At 34.1% G+C, this 27,172-nt stretch overlaps 1 protein-coding gene across 1 annotated transcript in view; it reads left to right on the top strand.

Annotated features, from left to right (window-relative positions):
• Window positions 1-25,940, top strand: part of LOC129233203 (cell adhesion molecule DSCAM-like) — a 56,788-nt gene extending 30,848 nt beyond the window's left edge. Inside the window, exons 11-15 of the mRNA XM_054867265.1 lie at window positions 8,570-8,668; window positions 14,603-14,794; window positions 16,350-16,493; window positions 19,625-19,797; window positions 23,907-25,940. Coding sequence (XP_054723240.1) covers window positions 8,570-8,668; window positions 14,603-14,794; window positions 16,350-16,493; window positions 19,625-19,797; window positions 23,907-23,990 — 692 coding nt within the window. The 3' untranslated portion in view covers window positions 23,991-25,940. The remainder of the gene's footprint in view (window positions 1-8,569; window positions 8,669-14,602; window positions 14,795-16,349; window positions 16,494-19,624; window positions 19,798-23,906) is intronic.
• The last annotated feature ends 1,232 nt before the right edge of the window (window positions 25,941-27,172 follow it).

Genomic DNA, 27,172 nt, shown 5'->3' with positions numbered 1-27,172 from the left:
CACGCCTCTGGCTACAGCTAAAATCTCCTTAGATACAAAATTCCGAATCCGAATATGTGAAACAAAATCAAGCAAAGTGAAAACAATATCTGTGCAGCACTTAACAAAAGTTACAGACAAAAGTTATAACCAGACAAAACTGAAAGTCAAATTTCTTTCTCCTTAGGGCTTATTTTTCTTTTCAGCAGTGGGCATAAAAAAAATGTTTCAACTTTTTACTCCAACAAAAATAAAAGAATAATATTAAAAATTTAGAATGAAAATAATGACATTACAATTTTATCCTCTTGCCGGTAATATAGATTATACGCAGGGTTGACAACAGCGTTTAACACTGTGTGGGCGTGGTTCTGCCACCAAGAGGGGTAATAAAAATATAAAAAATAGTGTCGTTTACTATTTATATTGCAAAAGAAATGAAACGCCTTTGAATTCACTTCACATTGATTCAATCAACCTCCGACTTTTGTCAGTCTTAAGTCTGCAGCGAATGAATTTTACCTATTATTACTTTTTTTTCTCTTGAAACAAAAAAAAACTCTAAAATATAAACAGAATACCAGCATTTATTTTGTTTTGGTTTTTTTTCTCAATTTTTGTTGCTAAGAAATAATTTTTATTTACACTTATTTTTGGAACAAAGGTTTGAATTTCGCCAATAGACTTAGTGCTTTAGTTCAGGGGGAAGCGTGGGGACTCTGCTCTTATAAAAATCTGATTTTTTTTTTTTTTTTTTTTTTTTTTTTTTTTTTTTTTTTTTTTTTTTTTTTTTTTGTAGTGGTAAACTTTAGATTGCTTGACACATTTGTAATTATTCCAACGGTGCTGTATAGTAATGTAGTATTTTAAAAAGAATTTTTGAATTAAATTTCATCATTCGTAATGCTTAGAATCAGAAACTAACACTCAAGCCCACAAATATAGATATCGTTCAAACTGGCATAACTTAACCTACGTAACTAAATCATAGTGCTTTTGCAATAATTTCGGACCATCTACAAAGCCTTCAAAATCTCAAAACACACCAACTGCTTGCATAAGTTTCGTACATTTCTGTGTTACTTGGCTAGATGTTATACAAATGAAGTGCAAATATGCAAACGGTTAAGTTAAAGGATGCATTTGATGACATACGAGCTTTTTCTACGAGTTCTGCCAATATATTTTATTTAGTAAAATATGGCAACAAGAAAGGATTTCAGAAGAATTAAGAGAGAAACAGAGGGAATAAAAAAGACTTAGAGACGGATGAGAAGCTAAGGACTAACCTATATATTTTTACATGAATGATGTTTTTATCCTTAATTTTTTATCATATTGTACATAGTAGTCTTGTGTGTATGCATTAAACAATAAACAAATCTTAAAAAGCATTCAGCGTTTCCTGATAATTGAGTAAAATTGAAGGAGAGTTATAATTGTCAAATCTAGCAAGAGATTGGAACAAATTTAAACGTTACGTTTTACCAAAGTGCCAGTTGAAATGTGTATTTATTTATTTTATTACCTTAAATAAACAATCTAGTTTTTTAACGCGTATTTCTACACTTTAAATTTTATGTTGTCAATGTCAGATTTTTTTTTTTTTTTTTTAATATCTACTTCCTCAATAATGTTACCGTTTCAACGATAAACTTTGAATGCTGAAACCGTTCACATGAAATTAAAATGTTTGAAATATTTTTCCTTCCCAGTTCCGCTCGCAGCGGTTACTGAATGTTTTCTCCCTTACACAGCATTTAAAGAGTCCCTGTATGACGTCACCTCTCAAGCGTATGATAGCGTCACTCAGGGAGGTATTTAAAGCTCAGCTGTTTGGGGAGTCGGTAGGGTTGCTATACTCCGAATCGAGGATGAAGTTTTTTCGCCAACTGGAATGCTGAAGGATGTTGGATCGATATATAGTTGTGGTTGTCGTAAAGCAAAATTCATTACACGTGAAGGCAACCAAAGCACATTTTGCTATTTCAACGTTCCTTTGAATGTATTATTCTGGAAAAAGATCTTTAAAGAAAATTTCTTGTTTTATTCTCCTAGTGTTGAAATTGAAATTTGTTTTTACATATTCCTCAAAAATGGTTTTTTTGTACTACACTTGTATGATTTTCTTCGTTTTAGTTATGAAAATCAGTCAATGTTGTTTCAAAAAGACTCTTAAAGAAAGAATTTTCCATCTGTAACAAAACATAATCAATTACAACCAGCTGACATATTTTAAAAAACGCTGGAAAAAAAACTGCCCAACATTTGAATTGCTTTGCATTACCTGCGACTTAACTTTAATTTTTACAATAAATGCACAGTAAATACAATCATAATTAGAAGCTATATTTCTTGTCCACACTAAATCATTTAACTTATTTTTATCTCGTTTCGCCTAGTTACCCCCACTCATGCTCTGTCCCAGTGATCATTAAGTGACCCCCAGTGATCCCTCAGTGATATTTTTTTGACTTAATTTTATTTAATTTAATTTTTTTTTTTTTTTTTCAACTTTTGTTCACAAAACTATTTTTTATACATTCACGAAATGAAAATGTTTAACATTTCCCTCCAATAAATTAGCGAAATACAGCCAAACTAGAAGGAACTGGCGACTCTTTGTTGAAGCGAATGAACGTTGTGGGTTAGTCCCATTCCCGCACCGAGGGTCGCGCAAATTCACTTGTATTCTTGATAAGTGTGCAAAGAAATGTATATTAAACCATGGCCATAATTTGGCCATGGTTTTTACTTCGATTGACAGTTGTTCTAACAGTTCCCGTGGCTGTATTAAAGCTCAGACAGTCAAAATGCTACATTTTACGCATAACTTTCTATTTAGTACTAAATTTTAGATAAATAAAATTGATCTACGAACATTCTAATAGTAAGAATTTGCAGGTTAAATTACTGTTTCTTTCTCTTCAAAATTTAGTTACTTTTAGTGAAATAACTTCTACCAAAAAGTTTTTTGGATCCAAATAACTGTTCATGCTGATAACCAAATTTAATGCATGGCATTTTACAGTATTTTTATTTGGAAGTATGCATAAAATGAGAAGTTTATCAGTTAAAAATTATTCTTCAAAGCGCTACAGATGAAAGTTCTCTAGTATTATCAACATGGTTTTAAAAGTCATTGGTTTTTAATTTTTATTTATTTATTAATTTTCATTCCGAAGAAGTTTTTTTTTATTATACACTCGATACCTTTTTCTGTGTATTATTAGAGTAGAAAACTCATTAAGAACTCATACTTCAAACACGTTTTGTTACGAAACAAAAATGAAAATCGATATTTAATTGCAGCTATAAGTTTTGCTTAATTTGATGTTAAAAAAAGTCACAGTGCTCTTTCAAAAATATTTCTCTTCTACATTCAATTAATGATCTTGTTCAATCCTGCAAAATCTCAATTTTAAAGCGTCAAACGTCTTGTGTAAAATAAAATAGAATGAGAAAGGAAAAACTGTCTTTGCAAAACAAAAAACCACAAAACAACATAATAAAGCATTACGCTTATTTTTATTATTTCAATTTTCTGCAGATGAATTTTGTTTCTTTCGCAACTAATTTCAAATGTTTTTCCTTCATTCTGTTTTTTCTGCCTCTTTTAAAATGTTACAATTAATTCATTACAAAAAAAAAGTTTCAACAGAAAATTTATTGCTAACTTATTTAATGACGATTTCATTTTCAATAGTAGAATTTATTGCTTTTGGATTTTTCAAGGAAGTTATTGCTTTAAACGATTTTGACGGGAATTGCGTAGTAAATTTCAGCTCTTGGTTTCATTTTATCTTGGTTGTTTTGTTTCTCCTCACATTTTACTATTTAAACTGTCTTTTGTTCCATTTCGTTTCTTTTACCGCATCGGTTATCTTTACATTTTAAAGCTTTTGCGTCGAAGGGTACCCTTGAAACCGCGAAACGCTTGCCCGCAACTTCTTGCAGTATTAGTGTTTTAGTACGTTGTTGTTTTGTCGTGGTTTAATTAGGTGTATTTCACAACATAATTTATTATAAAAACCTGTTAGTTACACTTCTATATAGTAGCGAAAGAAAAAAGAAACTAAACTGATGATACTGTAAGGGCATTTTTTGCAGTTAACTTACATATATCTAGCAATCTTTTCTCAAATGTAAGAAGTTTTATAACTACTATTAATAAATTGCGGTCTCGATTTTCAGACCTAGATTTGGAAATAATCGTCCATTATAGATATGTACGAGTGGTCAGTCGCTGCCAGGGCAAAATGACCAAATCCGACTCTCAAAATCATTCCGACTCTGACTTCATAGCCCTTTTAAAGCTGCACACTCGTAGGGAATTGTATAGCGTCCTGTCCCTTTAACCAAAATCAGTCCGAATCTGACTCCGTAGCCCTTTTTATTAAATCATTATTTTACCAATGAATTATTTTTTTTAAATAATTAATAATAATTTTTGTACGAATAGTGAATGATAGAAACAAAAAAAAAATTGAGGAGATTTTTTCTTAACTACTCTTCATACAAAGCTTGCAACATGCATGTCTCATAGTTATGAACGCAATGAAAATGATATGAATGTGAGTAAACCGCTCATCTAGAGCCCATTTCGCCGTTTCGCCTATGAATGGCATCTTTATGAGTTATCCGGTTGACCTTCCTCTGTAAACAGATGTTATGAGGAGCAGCTGCGAGTTCGACGAATTCACTACGTCACACGTTACGTCACAATTATTTTTTATTTTTGTGATCGATTGCAGTGCCATCTACTGTTCTAGAATCGTAATATTTATTTTTAAAGTTGCAGTCAAGTATTCCGTATCAGAACTCGAATTTTAATCATGACAGCTATTTGTGCTTGGAAATTGTTAACAGAGGTTTTTGCCATGCCAAACTGGCATTTAGGTTCTGGGAAAAAAATAATCCTTAAATCCTTTGCGATTTTGTGTGAATATAACTTTTTATGTTAATGCGAAATATCAAAACCATCTTTTTAAAAAAAATTCTGCCCGTAAAGAGAAAAAAAATCCTAGGGAAAAGACAAGGAAACAACAGATTAATGAAAATATGAATGTATAATGAAGAGAGTTCAATTAATTAAAAAGACAAAAATGTATGCTACTTTTTACGAATGATTAAAATAAGTAGTTCATAAATTTAATTTCCCTTGCTAGAATATGATCTTCTGTCAGTGGTGTGGTAATAGTTATTTAAAAAAAGTTTAAATAAGCGTTGAGGGAAAGCTTATTACCGAAAATTCAACATATCATTTCTAGGAGCATAAAACGTGGTGAGATTTTAGTGTATGGCTAAAACATTTATTATAAACTGATTAGTAGGTTCAATGTTTCGAATTTTTTTAAGACCGGAAGGGGGGGGGGGCGCTGCTAGGTATAAATTCATTGCAATTCAATCAAAAAGGAACAAAAACCACACCCTCTTCACATGTATAGAAAAGATTAATTTCTTAAAGCCGGGGAGGGGTGCAATTGCCCTTCCTGTTCCACCACCCCACAAACGGTGCTCCTTTTGGTAAGTAGTCACTAAACGAATATATACATAATATTTTTTTATGTTAAAGAAATAGTTTTAAAGTAAATTTATGTGTTCCGTACATAGTAATTTTAGGGCTTTACTGTAAAAAGAGAATTCTGAAACAATGCTCTTTCATTTTCTTGACAACATTATGAAAATTTTCGCATACACCTATCAGAAATTATGATTGATTGTCTTGAATGCTTTTGAGTACTGCAAGTAAATTCTTTTCCCCTGAATGGTTTGTGAAAAAATTGCATTTAAACACTATTTGTATTTTATTTGCACGAACACTTGCAGAATATAAAATTTTCTAGATTTTTTTTTTTTTTTTTTAGAAATTTATTGGGTATTCTACTATTTGAGAGGCCAGGTTGCATTTCCCCCGTCATATTGTCTTCTGAAAAATCTGCATTTTACAAAAACATATGTTTATTCATACCTTAATTGACGATTGTCATTTGTTGAATAGTATTTACTTGCTAAACTCTCTGCAGTCTCGAAAAATAACCAAATTTTAGGATTCCGATACAGTTTGTACAAAAGACAAAATATTATTTCTGACCTCTTAAACGGAAATTGTGAGCTAAGATTTATATTTCAGGTTGTAGTTACGCTAAATGTGATCAACAAAAATGTCTACTGTTGATCCCCCTCCCCTCTTCTTTTCCTCTGTGGATCAGATACGATCTGCTAAGCATTGATGTACTCATCTATTATATAAAAAGGTTTAACCTGTTAAAAGCAGCTAAAAATTACTAACCAGAGAAAATTCTTTAAAAAATGTCTTCCCCGTAATGCATGCACTGTAAAAAACTCCAAAAGATTCCTAGAAAATAATAGGCTAAATAAATAGAAAGATAAATAGAATAAATAGATAGAAACAAATAAGATGTGCCTAATTTCGGCAATAACATATTTGACGCAAGCCAAGAAAGTTTCCACTAAAAGTTATTAACTTTCCTGAAATTAACCTGGAATCTTTTTGAAAAACTCCAAACCCTTTACAATTAAAGGCTGCCATGTTTCTGGAATATCTCAGGAACCTTCAGTGAAAACTTCTATATGTATTAAGTAATAGCTTGGGCTTGGCACCTTCCTGATTTACAAGGAAAGCTCCTAAAGTAAATATGGCAGAAGCTAAGACGAGGTTGCAAGCAAATACTTCAAAGCGACAATGTCCACAGACTGCATTTCGCAGACTGCATTCATTTGGGACTCGGTTAATTTTACGGAACCGTCACTAAGCTGAGGGAGAAACACCTAATAAAGAATCGAATATTTTTACACGGTAGCTAAAAAGGTTTTTCACCACAGTGTGAAATCGACACTCATGGAACTTGTTGCGATTCAGGAAACCTTTTCGCAAGAAAACTTGTTTTTCATAGGAAACTAGTGTAAAACCTTGAAATCTGGAATCGCTACCAGGAAGTAATCAGTGATGTTTCATATACTTTTGTACTGTGTGGTACCAAACATTTATTTTCAATTGGATAAAGTACAAAAAGAACGTTTTTGTCCCTACTTGTTAAAATACAGGGGCGGATCCAGACAGAATTCTCGGAGGGGGGCCATTTGAAAACATATGATGCTTTGGAAATTTTTGAATTTTACAAGTATCAATGTCGCCCACCTTTTAACTAGAGCATTTTTTAAGGATTTTTCACAAGGCAACGCAAGCTTAAACATAAAGGCTGTAACCTTCCCAATATTTTTCCTCTTTCTCACGTGTGTATATATCGTCGTCTCATAGGGCTATTCCTGTAATCCGTACTGTTTGTTCAGAGGCGACTGTAGAGGACTTCTGATATAAGAGGAAGCAAATATGAACCAACCGCAAGTACAATATTAACTCTGAAGTAAAGGGGGTCCGGGGGTTTCTCCTCCGGAAAATTTCGGAATTTGTAGTATTAAAAACGCATTTTAAACAATCTAATGTTAGGGGAAAAGAGTTTTGGTGGCGTGCCCCTGTCTATTTTTTGAAATTGTAGCTCTAAGAAAGCAGTTTTAGATTATCTTTGATGATGTTAGAGGGAGGAGAGATTTGAGGGGCCATCTAAGGAAATTTTTCTGATTTGTAATCTTAGAAATTCATTTTAACGGTTTTTCGTAATATTAAGGACTCGAGTGCGACCCCATCCTCCCCCCCCCTCCATTTTTCGAAATTGAAACTTTAAAAACGCAAACATTATCTCCAATAATGTTAAGAAGAGGGAGGTTCGGGGATTCTCCGGCAGATTTTTTTTTTTTTTTTTTTTCAATTGTAGAGCTAAAAACGCAGTTTAATACGATCTTTTCGTGATGATACGTGGAGGAGAGATTCGAGGGCTCACACCAAGAATTTTTTAAAAATTACAATTACAGATGCATTTTAATTATCTTTGGTAATGGTAGGAGAGAAGGGGTTGGAGCACTCCCCCGGAAATTGTTAGAAATTGTAGCTTTAAAAAGGCTGTTTTGGACAATTTTTTGTGATGTTAAGGAGAGGAGGGATTAAAAGGCACATCACAGGAAAATTTTCTAATTTATAGACTTTAAAACACATTTTAGACTATCTTTGGTAAGATTAGGGTTTGAAAAGATTCGGAGGTCCACTGTGAACGAAAAAAAAAAAGATTTGATTTTTTTCAATTTAAGCTCAGAAAGAGTGTTTTAAAAAACTAATTGAAACTTCCTCCGTGTGGGTTTATGACTCCTCGGCATTGTTGTTATATTCATGTTAGACTTCGAGGAATAATAAGAATTTTTTTAATATTTAGCTCTAAAAACGGTTTTAACTATTTTTGACACTTTTTCAGGGTGACCATGGACCCCTCTCATTGTTTTCCTTATTGTTGCATTATAAGAGAGATTTTTTTGCATTTTTGCTGAAAAAAAAGGGGATTTTAACTAAATTTTCTCGGAGGGAGCCATGGCCCCTATGGCCCCCTCCTTGGATCCGCCCATATTAAAATATGTAGCGTAAGATATATTTTTATTACTAATTGAAAAACACTAAGTTCATACTATAAAAACAGAATTGTTTATATTTCAAAAGTTTTCATTGTCTAAAATGTTTCAGATGTACCCGAAGCTCCAGCTTTCACAGTTGTCGCAGCATCTGAATCGAAAATAAGTTTACGATGGGGCGACCCGCCTTCACGAAACATTCCAGTGACAGGTAAGACATTGTTTGTTTGCATGTATAAACATGTTTGTGACAAGAGCAAAGTACTTTCAAAAGCCACTAAGATGGGTATCTAAAGTCGAGTTGTTGTTGTTGTTGTTGTTGTTATTGCTGCTAATCACAGGTTGCTGCTAATCGCAGAGATTAGACCGCCTAGCTGAGTTAGACAATCTCCATGAGCCTAAAAGTATGAAAGAAGTTCAGAAACAGCAGGAGATCTCGAAGGGCCTTGTCTTTTGTGAAGCCTAAATAAAGGAAAGCCCATACCTTAAATGGATTGCGTTAAGTAAGTGCACCAGTGGCATTCAGGGAACTATTCATCCCTGCCAAAAAGAGAGGACTCTGATTTGGCTACTCATTAAGCGCGAATATGCAGCTTAATACCTTGTGAACTGAGCAGAATACACCCAAGCAAACTTCATATAAATACTATGGCTTGGTTGGAGGAGTTTTCTCTAGATGGTTTAGCTCAGTCTTACCAAAAGTGTCAGACTTTGCAATCTCACTACAAGGTCTCATACCCTTCTCAGCAGCATTGGCCAGGAAATCGATTCTCTATTTACCATCTACACCAGCGATTCCCAACCTTTTCCCCCTTGCGAACCCTTTGCAAACTCCGAAAGAAGTTGGCGAACCCCTTGGGTACTAGGTAATAAATAAAAAAAATTAAAGAAAAAAACGCGCGCACACACAATAAAATTCGGATTTATATATATATGCTGTTCTAGAGTTTATTACAAGAAAGAAAACATAATTGCAAAATACAGAATTAAATATTGCCACGACTAAAATGATCACTAAAAAATGAATGTAAAACAAATTCACCAAAAAATAAATACAGTGATCATTTTGGGTTGAGCTTCAATCAACTTTGAAAATGAAATATTTGTAGAACAAAGAGGCTCAAAGTTAGGCTGAAATTTTTCTGACAAAAAGGTACATTTATCTTTATCACTAAATCAGAAGCCAATTAAAGAATGATCTTTAAAATACCTTTCAGGGCATTGTCTCAGATTAACTAAATAAACGTTTTTCTTCTAGTAATATGAGCAATATTTCTAGGTTTAAGTCTTCTTGAAAAGGACTACGAGCATTGCGGTTAGATAAGGATATACTGCGCACATTAATCGTTTGATTGTTGAAGAATGTTCTTGTAATTATGCTGTAAGGGAGGAGTAAAAAGCGTATACTGAAAAATAATAGAAGCGTCCATTTTCCATTGTACGGTAAATTAGGGCACATTTACGCATTGGGCACGTTTACGCAGTGCAATTTTTCCAAAACGAGCTATAACTGGAGAGCCAACAGTCATATTAGATTGATGCTGCTCCCTATCCAATATTCTCACAAGTTTTTGAGCATCAGTCGAGCTTCGGTTAAGCATGCGGATAGCAAAATTTGTTTTCTATCAAGTTGAGTAAATTTTGTGTTGAGCGTTTTGGAGCTTATTGTGAGTAATTAATACACAGTTGAAAACAAATAAATGTATAAAAATTAGCAGAATTTTATCGTTTTTTGAGAATTGTATTTGTATGGACAGAAAAGTTATTAAATTTTCTTGCACGTTAAAAATAAATCCAAACTTGCCGACAGGGCACGTTTACGCATTTTCATTGGGGTACATTTACGCACGTTCTTACTGTGTCTTATTAATCTATCATACTTCTAAAAGGACTTCGAACGCTTTTTTCGCTCTGTACCAGGGGCGTAGCTAAGGGGGGGTTTTGGGGACAAACCCCCCCCCCCCCGGAAACGTTAGTCTCAAAAAAAAAGAAAAAAAGAAGAGAGAAGAGAAAGAAAAAAAAAGAAGAAAAGGAAAAAATTCCAAGCGATTATATATATATATATATACATATTATATATATATATATATATAATATATATATATATTATATATATATATGTAAAAGAAGTAACCCCCCCCCCCCCGAAAGTCGGGTCTAGCTACGCCACTGCTCTGTACTGTTTCAAATCTTTAGTATTTTTAGGTTATTTAGTTTTGAAAATCACCATTCATTTTAAATAAAGTAAAAGATTCGTTTCTTATAGCTTACAACCATATAGTGTTGTCTTCATGACTGTTCAGCTTTAACTTTATACACTATTCAGCCTGTAATACATTTTCTTTATTTTAAAGATAGTAAGACATTTAGTTAAAAACACTAACAAAACCACGTTAGACGTCAAAATAATGAAAAGGCTTATCGATAATCCAAGTATTTTTCACAGTAGACCTTCCACATCGTCACATGTGTACTATCCAAATGGAGACCATTTGCAAAAGTAGGACCAAAGCTTAAGAACCAGGAAAGGGAAAAAAACAAAGATGCTCAGAATTCTAACTGGTATTCCGATTAAAGAAGCCTTCAGACAAAAGCAGTTAGAAGCCACAAAGGAAAAAAAATAAAATGGACAGAACAAAACAAAAAGGAGAAATTACTTTAAAATTTACAAGTTTCTATTGAAGCAGAAATAGAAGACATCAAAGAAAATAGTATGAAACCAAAACCTACGACGGGGAAAAAGTTAGCACAATCTGCATAAAGGAAATTAATGAACGATTCTGTTTACGAAGTAGAAAATTGGGCTTGCATCTATTGTTTGAAAGTACACATCCAATCGAAAAAAGGACAAGACAGGGTTCCATGCCTTAGGTGTCAAAACGCAGTCTCATGGCAAGTATGCGAAAAGAAATACTTTATTTTTGTTAGTAAAATATAACAGTGATGAAGAAGTTTCTGTTTTTAATTAGCAATAAGTCCTATGATTTTAGGACTAAAAAATGTTCTTTAATTAATTATTTGAGATGTTCTTATTTTTAAAGTGTTTTAGGAGAAATAAAATGTTAAAAATTGGTTAAATATATATTTCGCTTACTCCTTGGCATCATTTTTAATGGGCGTAAACGTGCCCTACTCGATGCGTAAACTTGCCCCATGTTCGGAGCAAGTTTACGCAACCGACTCGGACTCGAAAAACATTTTTTTTTTTAACGGTTAAAAACACAAGCTGAGCGACGACTGAATGCACAAATTTTGACTTCATTGACTGCTTCATAAAACCACAATGTCTAAAATTTCCTAGGTTTGAGCACAAAAATTAGGAAATTCATTGAAAAAAATCCTCGTGGATGTGCCCCGGTCTACCCCACGCATTTAGTCCACACAAAAGGTAATTTTAACAAAACAAATTATTTTTAAGCTTACTTACTACAAGACAATTTTCTACACACTACATTTTCATAAATTCCTTTTTTATATATAGCGTAAATTAACTTGCATGGTTAAATTCGTTTTTTTTTTTTTTTTTTTTTTTTTTTTTTTTTTTTTTTTTTTTTTTTTTACTGCGTAAACCTCACACTGCTAAACTTTCACTCACGAAAATTTTCTAAAGTAATTAATTTTTCATACTTCCTGTGGTATTTTTGGGTTGCTAGACAATCTTTCTCTTTTTCGACAATAAAGCTGGAAGTTAATTGTCTACGTATCGTGAAATTATAGCAACAAGCAACAGCGCGATGTCACTTCTATGTATTGTTGACTCAACTCAAGAGAAGAGGACTCAAATTCATCAAATTTTCGTCACACTTAAATGGTAAAATAACTAAACAACAAAATATTTGAGACTCTCGCATATGCTCCATGTAATGTTTTCATCAAGTTTAATCAATCTTTCCATCAAAACACTGTAAAAAAATTCCGAAACGTTACTGGTTATTTCCGTGAAACGTTTTGTGATTTCAGAGGTTTTCACCTATTTCCCCAAAAAATCAAGTATCGTCGCAAAAAAGTTTCCTGAATTCCTAAAAGATGCACGAATGCAGACTTTGCACTGGTGCGAAAAATATTTTTTTCTACCAGTTTAAAGATTGACTGAGTGTGTTTATTTAGCATGCCGGCTTTAATTCGTCTACGGCCCATTCGGATTGACTAAGCTCCCAATGGGAGCACATAAGTCACTGGATAGCTACAGCTTTGCGAGGCAGGAATTGCAGGCAAGAAATATGCTTGGTTCTTGCTTGCAATTTTCGCATAGCTTGGCCGTGGTTGCTCTAATATTTCTGGAGCTTTCTTGGTAAATCAGGAAGATTCTAATCAAATAAATTAAACCTATTTAATTTTTCTAGATAGTTCACGACTGCCTTTAATAGGGGAGATTTCTTAATATTTCAGAAAGGTTACTGACTTTTATCAGAAAACGTTCCTGGTTTTTGTAAGATATGTTACTGACTGAAATTGGGCACATCAGCTGCCTATTATTTTCCAGGAACGTTTCTGAATCGTTTTTACAGTGAAGCTTCTGAGGAAACGAACGCTTTCAAATTCTTTCATCTGAGGACATTGTATTCATTAGTAGAGCTTTTTCAGAATGGCTTCAGGGCTATCATTCTCAATGAAAGAACTAAAACCAGCGCTTTGCAATGACAGACTAATTTATTTTAATGTAAAATATGTCAGCAAGTACGCAAATATTTTCATGCTAAGAATATCGATTGTGCAAGAGAAAAAGAATAAAAAAGAGCAAAATTTTCTTGAAACCGCTTGAACATGAGACTTCATCAGAACCCGGCATGTTAAAACTCCACCATTACAACATTTTTTTTTTTTTTTCACGAATCCCCGTGAAAACCTCTCGCAAACCCCCAGGGGTTCGCGAACCACCGGTTGGGAACCGCTGATCTGCACCACCGTGTGATGGAATCCATTGAAAATGAATAGTGTGTTTTGAAGAAAGCCCATCAAGAATGTCTAGTAAGATTTCTGTCCTTGTCTGGAATCCAGACGTCTTGGAATTGATACTCAACTCGTTACACCTCTCATTATATCAATAAGCTCTGATATAAAGACCGAATAAAACTCTATGGATTATTAACCTTGCGCTGTGAAGTGCCGGCAGAAGAAATTATGTACACTTCGCTACCCGAAATTCCCTCCTCGCTCATTCTACATTATATCTTCAATGCAGAGTGAGGTTTTTCATTGGTGGTCTCTAATGGACGTTGTCTGACGAGGGTCGGATTCTCACATTTTTTTCCCTTAGTCGTTTAGTTATTTCGTAGTCTTCAGGCTGGTTATTGGGCGCGTAACTAGCCCAACACGTAATGTAAAAATTTAGTTTTTTTTTTTGAAATTAATTAGATATTGTTTGCTACAAAGTACATGGAAAATGCAAAACAGGGTACACTGGCGACTGTTTTCCCGTCGATGCACTTTCAAAATTTTTAATTCCCGAATACATCATAAAAAGTGAAGCACATATATTAGTGGAAGGATTTTCAAAAACAAATTAAACCTTCTCTGTTTTCAAAAGCATATCTGGTTCGCTTCTTCTTTTCAGCTGTTAACATTTAAATAATAAGAGCGGTTTTAAGTGTTCTTCGGCTTTTATTTCCTGTTTAAAACCATGGGAATAATTCCTTAAAAGACTTTACTTTAACTACGGTTCATGGTTTGAAACCGTTTGGCAGCGTTAGGTTTTAACTGAAAAAATAACAATTTCTTTCAGTTTAAACAGCCTAAACTATTGATAAATATTTTTAAAATACATTATTTACTGTTCAAGGAGCAAATTCTTATTCTTCTCAGAAAAAACAGAGGCATTCTCAAGTGTACCCAAACTAAACAAAATGTGCATGAAGCACATGGGGGAATTTTTTTATTATTATTATTATCATTATTTTCTATTGACATTATAACTGCTTTCTTCAAGTTAAAATTGGTTCAATAGCATTTTCAAAGATACTTTACTGGTTATTGGCAATAGAAGAGCCTCAAATTTGTTCTTTTTGTGTTTTATATTTTACATGACTGAAATATGCGCATTGCCAAATGAAAACCCCCCGCATTTAAAGGGTAAATGAATTTACCAATAAGCTTGGTTGAATTCATAAAAGTTTTCACTCGAAAATTTTACTCGAATTATTTCTAGGATATACCTTGCACTACAAAAAGGAAGGCGGCGAGTGGTTCCACATTCCCATCATAGCGTCCAGCAGCAAGAATCGCTTCACCATCACCGGTTTGGAAAGTTCCACCCCATACAAGATCTACATAACTGCTTCGAATCAGTACGGCAATGGAGAAGCAAGTGATATCACTACTGTCACCACATCTATGAAAGGCGAGTACTTTTAAAAATTTATTTTCATCTTTATTTCTATTTAATTTAACATCTTGTGTCGTTTTAACTTATAAGTTTGATATTGTGCTTTTTTGACCTATGTACTTATTTTATTGATGCTGTACAAGATGTTATAAACATTTGTCTCTGCCTGAACAGTGCAATTGAAGCCAATCTGAAGTAGCTAAATATAATATTCATTTCTTAACAAATAGTATAGCTGTGAGGAAAGCAAAATCGCTTGTTTGTGATTCTGCACTGTAAAAAAATTCCGAAACGTTACTAGGTATTTCTGTGTTACGTTTTGGGGTTTTAAAGGTTTTTATCCACTTCCTGGAAAAATTAAGTATCATTGTCAAAAAGTTTCCATGAACTGCTACAAGTTGCACGAATGTGGGCTTTTCACACTTGTGAAAAATATTTTTACCTCACAGTTTCAATATTGACTGAGCTTATTTATAAAGGGCATCGGCTTCAGTTCAATTACGGCCCGTCTATGCTAAATAAGTTTCCTAAGGGAGCGAATAAGTATGGACTGCATTGCTTTGCAAGAATTGCAGGCGAGTAAAATTCTCGTTATTTACCAGCGATTCTGGCTTAGCTTTGACCATGTTTGCAATAATGCTCTTGAAACTTCCTTGATAAATTGCTTCAAAAAAATCGCAGTGCACATCCTTATGGACCTGAGGAATATTGCGCCAAAGTTTATGGGACTAATAATGTAAAAAACTATATTTTAGCTAAAACAGCCGAAAATGCAAAATATTAAATAATTTAAGAATCGAGGAACAAAAATTGCGAGAAAAAATGTATTATAATCAGGAAAAGAAATATAATCATGAAAAGCACAAAAAAAAAAAAAAAAAAAAAACGTCAAAAAAATCACTCCTTTCGCTTTAAAAATGCAAAATTCTATTTGTAAGAAAATGAGCAAGAAGTAAAATGGTGCAAGAAAAATTTACAAGCTTTTTAATTTTCCTAAAAAGAATGACAAAATTTCATCTTAAGTAGGGCAATATAGGCAAACCTTTATGGTGGTAGGAAAATTGAAAGCGTTCAGGCTTTTTGCCCCCAAAATTGGAAGTTCGTGCGAAAATTTTCGCTAAAAAAATCGAATTTAAAAGAAAAAATACGATTTAAAAAAAAAAAATCTTCTTTGTGCCCGCAATACACTTTATATAATATTGGTTTCGTACCGGTATTAAAAAAGGGAATGACAACTTTCGATTCTCATAAAATGATTAATATTATCTCATTTTTGATCGAAAAAATTCTTAAATATTATGGAAGTGGTGAGTTACACGGTTTCATTTTGGTCCTGCAAATCAGAATTTTAATATATAATGAATGATAACTGATTACTTATAAGTATGTTTTACACATTTGTTGAAGATATACATAAATCAATTAAATAATGATTGATTTTTTATGTTATACACTCGTGAGAACAATATAGGTCAGAGTATGTAATACACATATTTATGCTGCTTATATAAGGGTATTTGAAACACAGTTAAATTTTCTTTAGGAAAAATGTTTTTTGTTCTTGTTATAGGTTTTGTTATTGGGAACACAGAAACGTATGTAGATCTTTCTGTAATAGTTCCAGTAGCTGCTTGCATCCTGGCTTTTATTGTGGTTGCCATAGTTGTCATAATTTACTACAGAAAATCAAAGGCTCGAAACAATCTAGAAAGAGGTAAGTAAGACCGTAAAAATATTTTTATTCAAACGCCAAATTCTGGCATACAATTTCAAAGAAACATATGTGAAGTGATTTTTAAAAATTAGTTTAAAACATCGTTTTATATGAACGTCATTTGAATGCGAGGTAGAACAATGAAAATTGATCCTTTGAAAGTAGTTTTCTCTATTGGCGAATAAATTCATGCAAATAAATGGGTGAAAGTAGAAAAATGAACATAATTATAATGTTTCACAAACTGCACATATTTTTCAGCCAATCTTTAAGCATGTATTATCAACTTATTTGTGTCAAAGATACTAATCATTCGAAAGTTTGAGGGAAAAGTGAATGTTTAGTGTTTATTGACCTCCTAGAGTAATAAAAGAAGAGAGCTCTTGAAATCTTCAAAAATAGAAGATTCCGATACATTCAGTACAATATTATTCGAAATTTTAACACTTATTCTCTTGATATTTGGAAAAGTTATTACTAAAAATACTCATACATAAACAACTATTTTTTAAGAAAATATATCACTTGAAAGAGGACACGACCGTTAATTTTAACATATTTTCCAACAAGCCAAAACATTGTTCAACTATTCAAAATTAGTAAAGGAAATGCCATCTTCTGTTACTATTATTAACTGAAAATTTTATAATCCTAAAACGAATGGTTCTTCGTTTAAAACACTCCGGCCCAACAAGATTAAGCATGTACGAAATACAAAACCGTATCTGAAATTCAGATGCAAACTTTAAAAAAATTAAAAATCTTCCCACTTATGTCCTCTTAAAAAGAGGATCAAAGTTTTACTTTTTTCTTTATTATTTTTTCTCTTTGTTCATTCAAACTCAATATCAACCGAAATACTACCACCCTCCTTATATGTATTTCCTCGATCATTATGCTCACAAAATACAGGGTTAACCTAAATCAGTGGGCATCTTCACTCGGTAGTAAGAATGAAAGTTAAGTATTTAGAACCAAATGGTCAGAAATAGGTTTCTAAAAGACGGATAGAAACTTTATACTGATAAAATAAGCATATTGTAATGATAATAATAATTATTGATTTGTAGTTTTCCTTCTCTTTCCATCTCTCCCATGTTCTTTACTGAGAAAAAATATTTAAATTCTGTATGTGCTCTTGACCACAAAACATACCATAATATGAAGTGCAGCCCTCGGGTAAAAAAAGGGTGAGCACCACTGGGCAATGATTCATCAGGTTTTAAAGGGCTGTTCCTGTACAGGTGTGACTTATAAACACAGGTGATGCATTAAAAGATGCGAACTCTCTCCAAACTTTCGGTACATACTACAAAGATTCAATGTGTTCGCCCTTGGTCCCCACGCACGCATCCAAACGGTAACCAAGCTCCCTTCAAACGGTGTTGTTGTTTCTAATGGAGCTGTGCAGTGGCTCCTAACCATTCGCAGATCCCAGAGACCGGCAACCATTCATTCATGTGGCACCACTATCAACGGATGCCATTGACAAGAGAGTTTTGAAGCCCAGTCTCTCCATTAGTTGGAGGCACCTGGGCTATGCGAAATTAGACTATACTTGCTTGCATCTTGACACTGAAGTCACGACGCACGGAAAAAAAAAACGAGTTAAAAGATAAAATGTCACACTTTCTAGCTGCCTACTGGCGAATTGGAGGAGATCGCCAACTGTTTGTGAGCTGTTATTGGTTGGCGCGTTTGATTCAAACGGATGTGATACTCCGCGCTGCACCGCTCGTAAAAACGAAAATATTTAATAACTTGCAGAAATGATGGCATAAAAAGGTAACATATGTGTGAGTTTAACAAACTTATCTGATTTTTAAAGAAAAGTGCCGAATTTCACTCAAATTTCAGACACTGCACTGGACACTACTTCCTTCGCTTGGTATCAGCTTATTTCTATATAGCTAGAAAGGTTGCAGCTGAGTATAGGAATTGAATGTGACCTAAAGGTTTCAAAACTAAACAAATACCGAAGGGATCCTTTACATGCCGCGCAATCAAATGACAAGAAAACGGAATATCCGAGGATATGCAATGTGAAGGATGAGCAATATACTGCACATCCTTCAAACGTGCACTAGCATTTTTCCAGTCAATTCAGTCACAATAACAGTGATGCGTTCCTGCATCGCAAGTATGTAATTTATTCTAATAAGATTATATGAAGGAGATAATAATCATGAGAGTCCTGAATGCCAACATTGCTGTACGCAGAATAGGAACGCATCACCACTGCTATGACGGATATTGACAGAAACAAGCTATTGAACGGGAGCTGGGTTATACTGCAAATTTTCAGTACATATTCGGAACACGTTTGGAACGCTAAAATTCAGAAAAAAAAATTTACAGTGGCCTAAAGGTGTTCTAAATGTGCTCCGGTAAAAATAAAGATTACTGAGATGTTTTCGGAACCTGTTCTGAAAGCGTACCAATTGTGTCCCGCTCAGGATATTGGTTAAATTTAAACTTGGGAACAGAACATTTGAGCACATATTGGGGTTACGTTTGAGAACAAATTTATGTACCCTGGTGGAAACCACCGCTTTTTTATACGAACTACAAGTTACCCATAATAACTACCTTTAAACTATCGTTATATAGAATCCCTCAATGTGATACTAGTAAAACTTTTTTTGCAATGTATCGAAATCGATTGGTATCTTGAATACCCTTCTAAAGGCCGGCCATCCCTAGTAAAAGACAATGCAATTGACTGTCCAGCGGCTAACGTCTGCCAAGCGGGATCGCTGTAAAATCAAAAAGAAACACTAGTAAAAGATAAAATTTAGAAAAAGATGGATGTCTTATGAATTTTCTAAAGGTGCTCTAAAAAAGGGGAAAAGTGTCAGGGTTCAAAAAGTGTTTTAATATTTGCAGTGTACCATTTCGATGCGAGCCAGGTGACCAAGAGCAAACACATTTTACCCTCATAGTATGTACCAAAGCTTGGAGAGTATTTTTTACGCATCAACAATGTTTGTATGTTTTATACCATTAAATAAGCAGTGCTTTGGAACTCGATGAATGATTTAGGCAAATCCTGTAATATTATGATGAAGTTTACGTTTGGCCTATCTTCTTTTCTTGTTTTAGTCAATTATAATGATTTTTTTCTCCACCAGCTCTTCAGGGAGGAAAACCTTTCCCATACACTGGCTCGACACAGCGTTATATCGACATCGACAAAACCAGGCTTCCCGCCGAGCCAGGAACTCTCACTTCCTCTTATGCCACCATCCCCCCACAAGAAATCACGGAAGAAGGCACGCAAGAAATGAAAGCATTTATGCACGGGGTAAGGCTAAACATCGTTGTTGTTTTTTTTTTCCCCACTCTCTCTATTTCAGCAAACCAAATAAGTAGTATAAGATAAGGTGACAAAATTCATATGATGCCTCCTAAAGCCATAAGTGACTGTCTGGTTTAGTGCAGCAAATGAACGTGGCATTGACTCAACAAGTCAATGGAAGTCTTCATCAGAAATACTGAGCCATGCCTAATGCCTGAGATTCATAATTATGAAAGTGCTGCCGGCGCAGAATTTTGCGTATGAACTCTTCTTTCAATTATATCCCATACATGTTCAATGGGATTTGTATCGAGTGATATAGGTGTCTTAATCATCCGTCGGCTTGTCCAGAATATTGTCAAAATCAATCGCTAACAATTGTGGCTCATTTCCCATTGATACAAAGAATTATCATTCATAAAAATTCCACCGCTGTTTGAGTGCATGAAGTCCATGAATGGCTGCATTAGGTATTCAAGTAGCAGAACATAACCATTTCCTGTCAATGTTCGGCGTAGTTGGATCAAAACACCCAGTTCATGCCTTGTAAAAATACACACCGTTATGAATCACCACCAACTTGCATAGTGCCTTTGTTGACAACTTGGACCCATCACTAAAAAAAAAAATCCGAAACGTCGCTGATTATTTCCTTGGAACATTTCGGAATTTCACTGGTTTTAATCTATTTCCCTGTAAAATTAAGTATATTTGCAAAAAAAGTTTTCTGAATTGCTACAAGTTGCACGAATGAAAAATTTTCACTCTTGCAAAAAATATTTTTAGCTACCGGTTTACAGATTGACAGAACATGCTTAATAAGTATATCGGTGTGAGTTCTATTGCGGTCCGTCCAGTTGACTAATGACTAAGCTCCAAATGAGAGCGAATAAGTCTCCGGATGGCAGGCAAGGGAGATGCTTGGTTCTTACTTGCAGTTCAGCCTTGGCTACAGTTACATTGCCGCTAATATGGTTGTATTACTAGATTTAACCGGGGAGACTTCCAAATTCTTCAGAAAGGTTCAAGGAAAATTTCAGGAAGGTTACTGAATTTTAGCGAAAACCGTTCCTGGTTTTTGCAAGATATATTACCTGGCCATTATTTTCCAGGAACGTTTATGAATCATTCATACAGTGATGGCTTCGTAGCTCAGTGCAAGGCATCAGGACCTGATTACTGAATTGGCTAACTTAGCAGGGGCCTTAGATTCCTTTCATGCAAAGGCCGCCATGCTGAAACTGTTCTAGCCAAAGGCTAAAATTGTAAGATTTGACTGCAGGATGCTTGGCCTAAAGTTTCTTGATATCTTGATTCAGGGGCGTAGCTAAGGGGGGGGGTTTTGGGGACAAAACCCCCCCCCCCCCGAAAAGTTAGTCTCAAAAAAAAGAGAAAAAGAAGAGAGAAGAGAAAGAAAAAAAAAGAAGAAAAGGAAAAAATTCCAAGCGATTACACACACACACACACACACACACACACATATATATATATATATATATATATATATATATATATATATATATATATATATATATATATATATATATATATATATATATATATATATATATATAAAAGAAGTAACCCCCCCCCCCCCCCCGAAAGTCGCGTCAAGCTACGCCACTGTCTTGATTGGCCTCTCCTACTATCAACTCTTACCAACTGACTCATCTGCCAAGTCACGATCTTCCAGCCGTCTGGTATCTAACTGATAGGGTCACGAGCCCAGGAAATGCGCTATACAGCCAACGTCGTGCTGTTACTGAAGATGCTCAAATCTGTCTTCTGCTGCTGATTCTAGCTAAATTTCGCCGCGCTTTATTAACAGACATATTAGTATTTCCCACCTGGTTCCTGCTGTTATTTCAAGCAGTGTTGCTTCTCTGTTAAAGCTGAAAATTCATACGGGTACATGCCGCTGGTCTTTGCTATTAATCGCATATGGTCGGCTACTGCATTATTCATGGGCACATTATCCCTGAAATTACTTTTATCGCCAACAGCTTTTGGCGCTGAGTTTACTAAAATGTTAAATTTCCTAATGAATTCCGGAAGGAAATGCCTCATGAATCTAACTCTAACTATGATTTCGCGTTCAAAGTTTGTTAATTCCCATCGTGCGATCATGTCAAAAACCTTTTCACGTGAATCACTAGAATATAACTAGAACCCTGCCAATACTTTATTAATTTATACATTTTGTAAACGAAACTATACCACCGTCTGCTTATTTGCATAGTGCTACCCCATGACTGCTATCTACTCAGTGTTCCTAAGTGAGATATGATTTAAAGAATCATCATACTTACCGTATCTTTGAACAGAGCATATGGTCCGCTCTTCATATACTAATGTAATGCATCGGCAACAACCAAACGGAAAACAAACAGTGATCACGTGAGTCTCTATATACCAATCACAGGGACAATAGATTTTGAGAAACATTAAACTATGGCAAAGTGATAACAATTAGCAATCTGGATGGCTCGAGAAAACGTAATATGCTTGGTGTTAAAATTGAAAATAAGGTACATAATATTAATTTTAACATCATTGATAAAAAAAGAAAACTTGCTTCTTGTGCTGGATGTTACATTTATCGTAACGTAATTTCTAGATAACATCGAAGGATGGCAGCATATTTATCCCCATTTGTACATAATTAAGTGTCTGAACCCTTGTACTTTCAAACATAAATGTTTATTCTCAATGTGTGTTCCCGGTATCAGAAACAACGCTACGCTACGATGGCAACATATTTATTCCCGTTTGTACATAATTAAGTGTCTGAACCCTTGTACTTTCAAACATAAATATATATTCTCAATGTGAGTTCCCGGTAGCAGAAACAACGCTATGCTACGAAGTGCGTCGCCGAATCTTGAGAAAGTCTGTAGATTATTTCTTACTTGAAGGAGAAAAAACCTTGAATTTTTTTAAGAAAGCTAAATTTTAAATTTCAGCTAGTGAAGATTTCTACCGTATTTTCTGGTATATAACCCATAAGTAATACGAGGGGGGACTCAAAAATAACCGGATCTTTGTTGTAAAATATTTATATATTAGTTTATTCACAAAGTTTCTTTAGTCTCCTTTAAAGTGTTCACCCTTAGATGCTCTAGGACTCCCCTGGAACTCTTTAACTTTGACCATGTCCAGTGCCCGTTGCGAAGCAGTTTTTACAACCTCTACATCATCAAAACGTTTCACTTTCAAATATTTTTCATCCTCGGAAACAGAAAAAGATCACAGGCGGCTAGATCTGGCGAATACGGGGGTCGAAGAAGGACTGGCCATCCCTGAGAGGCCAATTAGCTGTTAATAGTGAAGGTTGTGTGTACGGGAGCGTTATCATTGTGCAGGAACCATCCTTCTGATCGCCCTAGCGAGCTCCCAACTCACTTTTGTTTCTTCTAAATTTTCGTCAATCGTAAAACGACGACTCTCGTTGATTTTTTGGCAGATTTTTTCAACGTTTTCATCATTTCGGGACGTTGAAGGGCGCTCAGAGCGAGCATGATCTTCAACATTCATGCTACCCGCGTTTAAAGCGCCCAAACCACTCGAAAACTTATGTACGGCTCATATCATCGATCTTGAAAGTTTGTTGAAACATTTGGTAAGCTAATCCGTTGACGACTTTTCAAGCAGGAGAAGCAAAATTTCAAGTTTACAGTTTGTTCTTTCAAATCTGCCATAATGAGTTTGCAGGCGGAAAGAAACAACACCTGAGAAAACCAACCCTACGATCAGACGTTATCAATTAAACTGACGCCACTTGCACAGCTGGTTTGTGAAGATCTCTACTTGAGCCTTCTAGCTGGAGAACACTCTACTACTACTAGGATTCGCATCGCACTATTACTCCAGTTTCTTTTGGGTCCTCCCTCGTATGTACTTGTATAAAAAATTTATTTTTAAGCATTGCTCGATGTTTAGATTTTATGGTCGTTCGGATGTCGGTTTTTCTTACAGACTATTTTTTCTTTTTTAATCTGGGTCGCAGACTACTGAAAAAATTTCTGCCACTAGCTGCGTGTATATTTGAAAATTATTTTAAGTGTCAAATAGCCATGGAAAAAAATACTCATAGTGTTTCTGCTTCTTTATTTTAGAATATGAAGGACAGACCACTTCCTTCAAAGCCTTCCTCCATGAAGAAGAAAAGCAAGGGGCACGTTTACGACACTGCGCAGTGAAAATAGCTCCCCACAGTTATGTACATAAGAACATTAGTAACCTAGTGTGCTGCCATCGACGGATTGTATGTCCAGTAATTAGTACTTGTGGAACTTTTTGTTATTTTATATACTCCATTCAATTCCCGCGTTGATAGAATCTCTACACTTATACATTTCATGTTCGTTGAAATCATACGTTTTGTCTTTGGTTTTACGAAAATTTTTGAAAAATAAGAAATGATTGGATTCACTTGAGTTCTTGAAATGAGCTTCTTGGATGTAATTTCAGGTTTGTTGTGATGACGAAAAAACCATTAGTCCCATAGGTGGGGAAAACAGTAATAGATTTCCATTTGAGTAAAGAAACGGCAAAATTGGCGAATGATGCAAGTGATGAGCGATGACTACGGCTACTTATACTACTAGTAGGTTCCTACTTATTAAACCTAAACCCTAAAGATAGATCACACGTAATTGCTGATAAGAACCTACTAGTCCTCATATTACTAGTAGGTTCCGCCCCCCGCTCGCTACAACTCGCTCGATCATATTTTTCATTGTTGAAATGCTGGGATTTCCAGAGCGCAGTTATGTCAAATTGGTGAGAGAGAAGCTTAAATGCCAGAGAAAACTTATAAAACCACCACATTGGATCAATGAATCGGCATTTTTGCTTTTCAAAACGAGGTTTTGATTATTCATTGCGTAATATATGACGATTGTTTAACACCAAACTGTTCAAGCACTACAGAGCGCGGATATAGTTAAATTCAAATATTCTGTGTAAGAAACATACATTTTATGTAATTACCAATTCGTTTCCGCAAAATATAACCACTCAGAAACATCACCTAAAGTGACTTATCATGACAGAAAACTCAGATATGCAGACAAGCGCTTTGATCCAAAATGGCGGAGGAGTCGGCCTGTACGCTCTTTAAATGCATCTTAATTAAATAAAATCAATAGTATTATCCGCTTGTGCAATACAGTCCACGTTTAGAATTGTAGTACCTGTTTCTTACGAAGTGATGACTAGCAAGATTTTTCAAAATAATAATTTAGTTGTGACAATAATGACAACTATAGCAATAACAGTAATCAGTTCTCGATTATTCTTGCCCCACCAGATCCTTAATTACATCTCAGAGGCTATGGACCATAACGACGAATTGAACGAACTGAGATTTTATTTTGTACCCTAAAGATAGATCACACGTGATTGCTGATAAGAAATATTCCCTCGCACTATTGGTGTAAATAAATATTGAATGACTTTTAAGAGATTATGTACCAAAGATATTTAACAAAACTTTGAATGGAAAATCTTGAATTTTGGAGAAAAAAATCTAATTATTATGTGTAAACGTAATAAAATAGATGCGTTGGAATTTCCAACACAAGCAAAAAACATTGGAAAATAATTTATAGCTTCAGAGAAAAATGCGTATTAACGTACAGTTCAAAACTCGTTTTGATGTACAGTACAACATATAGTTCAAAACTTGCTTTAATGTACAGTTCAAATCTTGATCAAAATTGCTATGAAAAATATTTTACCCTAAATTAAAAACGAACATTGTTTAGCGATTATTTTTAATTATGTTGAATTGAAGCGCAAAAAAAGTTAAAAAAATACTTTTATCAATGAGATTCCACAACATCAATGGGTGTATGTGATATTTCTGAAGATTTGAATGGTAACTATTGATAAAACAATCTTTTCCACCATTCTCATCATTATATACTTTTTTGAATTTTTGAATTACCTTTTACGCATTACCAACTGTAATTTATGTTACATACCAATTTTACATTTGATTTTAGTCTTAAACTGTTACATCTTAAGATACATATCTTTTTATTATTTACGTTTACTGTATAAAATCTATGTCATATTGTTATGTTGTACTGTTACCTTTGTACCGGCGACTTTGATACTTAAACTTTATTATTGCTTTACGAATAAATGTTTATTCATCACATTTCGGTGTTTGTTTACTTTGCTTTCAATTAAACCGCTGATTAGAAACACAACGTTTTGTACGTTAGCAAAACGCCAATAACAATGATGATGATGATAACAATGATAATAATTAGAATAATAACGATAATAATAATACTGATGATGATGATAATAATAACAATGATAATAATCCTCATATAAATAATAGCTGATGATCGACTAACCCGCGTGTTTCAACAATGAAATTCGCGCCATGGCATGATAACTTGATAATGTGTTTCGGTAATGTTTAAACATGCAGGGAAAGGCCTTATTGTGACAAGGCTAAACTCGATTCGATAACTTAACTCTTTTACTGGTAAGACTGTACTTTCAGGGGAATGAAGAAACAAAAAAGCGGTCAACTATATGAACGCTATCTTCTGGAGGCACCTGGGCTCTCTTTTGATGCAAAATTGTACTAGGAATTTAATTTTGCCTAAGGAATTCTAAGTCAAACGAATAACCTTGGGATCTTTTACATGCCGCATAATCATGCGACATGGGCGCTGGTGATTTTCTGCATCTTGAAAATTCACCGACTGGCAACCTCAGGCAGGCCAAAACCCGAGTCCACAGGTAATAATAATAATAATAATAATAATAATAATAATAATAATAATAATAATAATAATAATAATAATAATAATAATAATAATAATAATAATAATAATATTAATTAAGATCTCTCAACCAAGTTTTTATTGTTATTACGTTATTTATTTACTTTTATTTTAGTTCTATTTTTCTCTTTTCTATGTTGTTTATGTTCGCAAAACATAGTCTTGCACAAATTTCATACAACTTTTTACAATTTTTATTCGTACAAAATATCATTGGAATAAATCGTAACATTTAAAAAGTTTTCGTTAAAATAACGTAACATAACAGAACATAAGTCATTTCTGTTCACCATACAACATGGTCAAGAATTTCTTACGTTGCTGTATAAACTATACATGAAACTATAATACATGACTAACTCCGGGACAAAACGATAATACACATAAAACAATCATGAAAAAATTTTTCAAAAACAATACAATATAAGAAATGAGTTTTATTGTAATACTTAAAACATCGATTTTTTAAACAGAAGAAAGGAAAATGGAAAACTTATTGTAAATGAATTCATTTAAATATCTTTTGTGTAAGAAATTCTTATGCTAGATATGATTTAAAGATGAATCACATA

This window comes from Uloborus diversus, unplaced genomic scaffold (genome assembly GCF_026930045.1).
Source record: "Uloborus diversus isolate 005 unplaced genomic scaffold, Udiv.v.3.1 scaffold_251, whole genome shotgun sequence".
Lineage (NCBI taxonomy): Eukaryota > Metazoa > Arthropoda > Arachnida > Araneae > Uloboridae > Uloborus > Uloborus diversus.
This window is presented reverse-complemented; position numbering and strand designations above follow the sequence as displayed.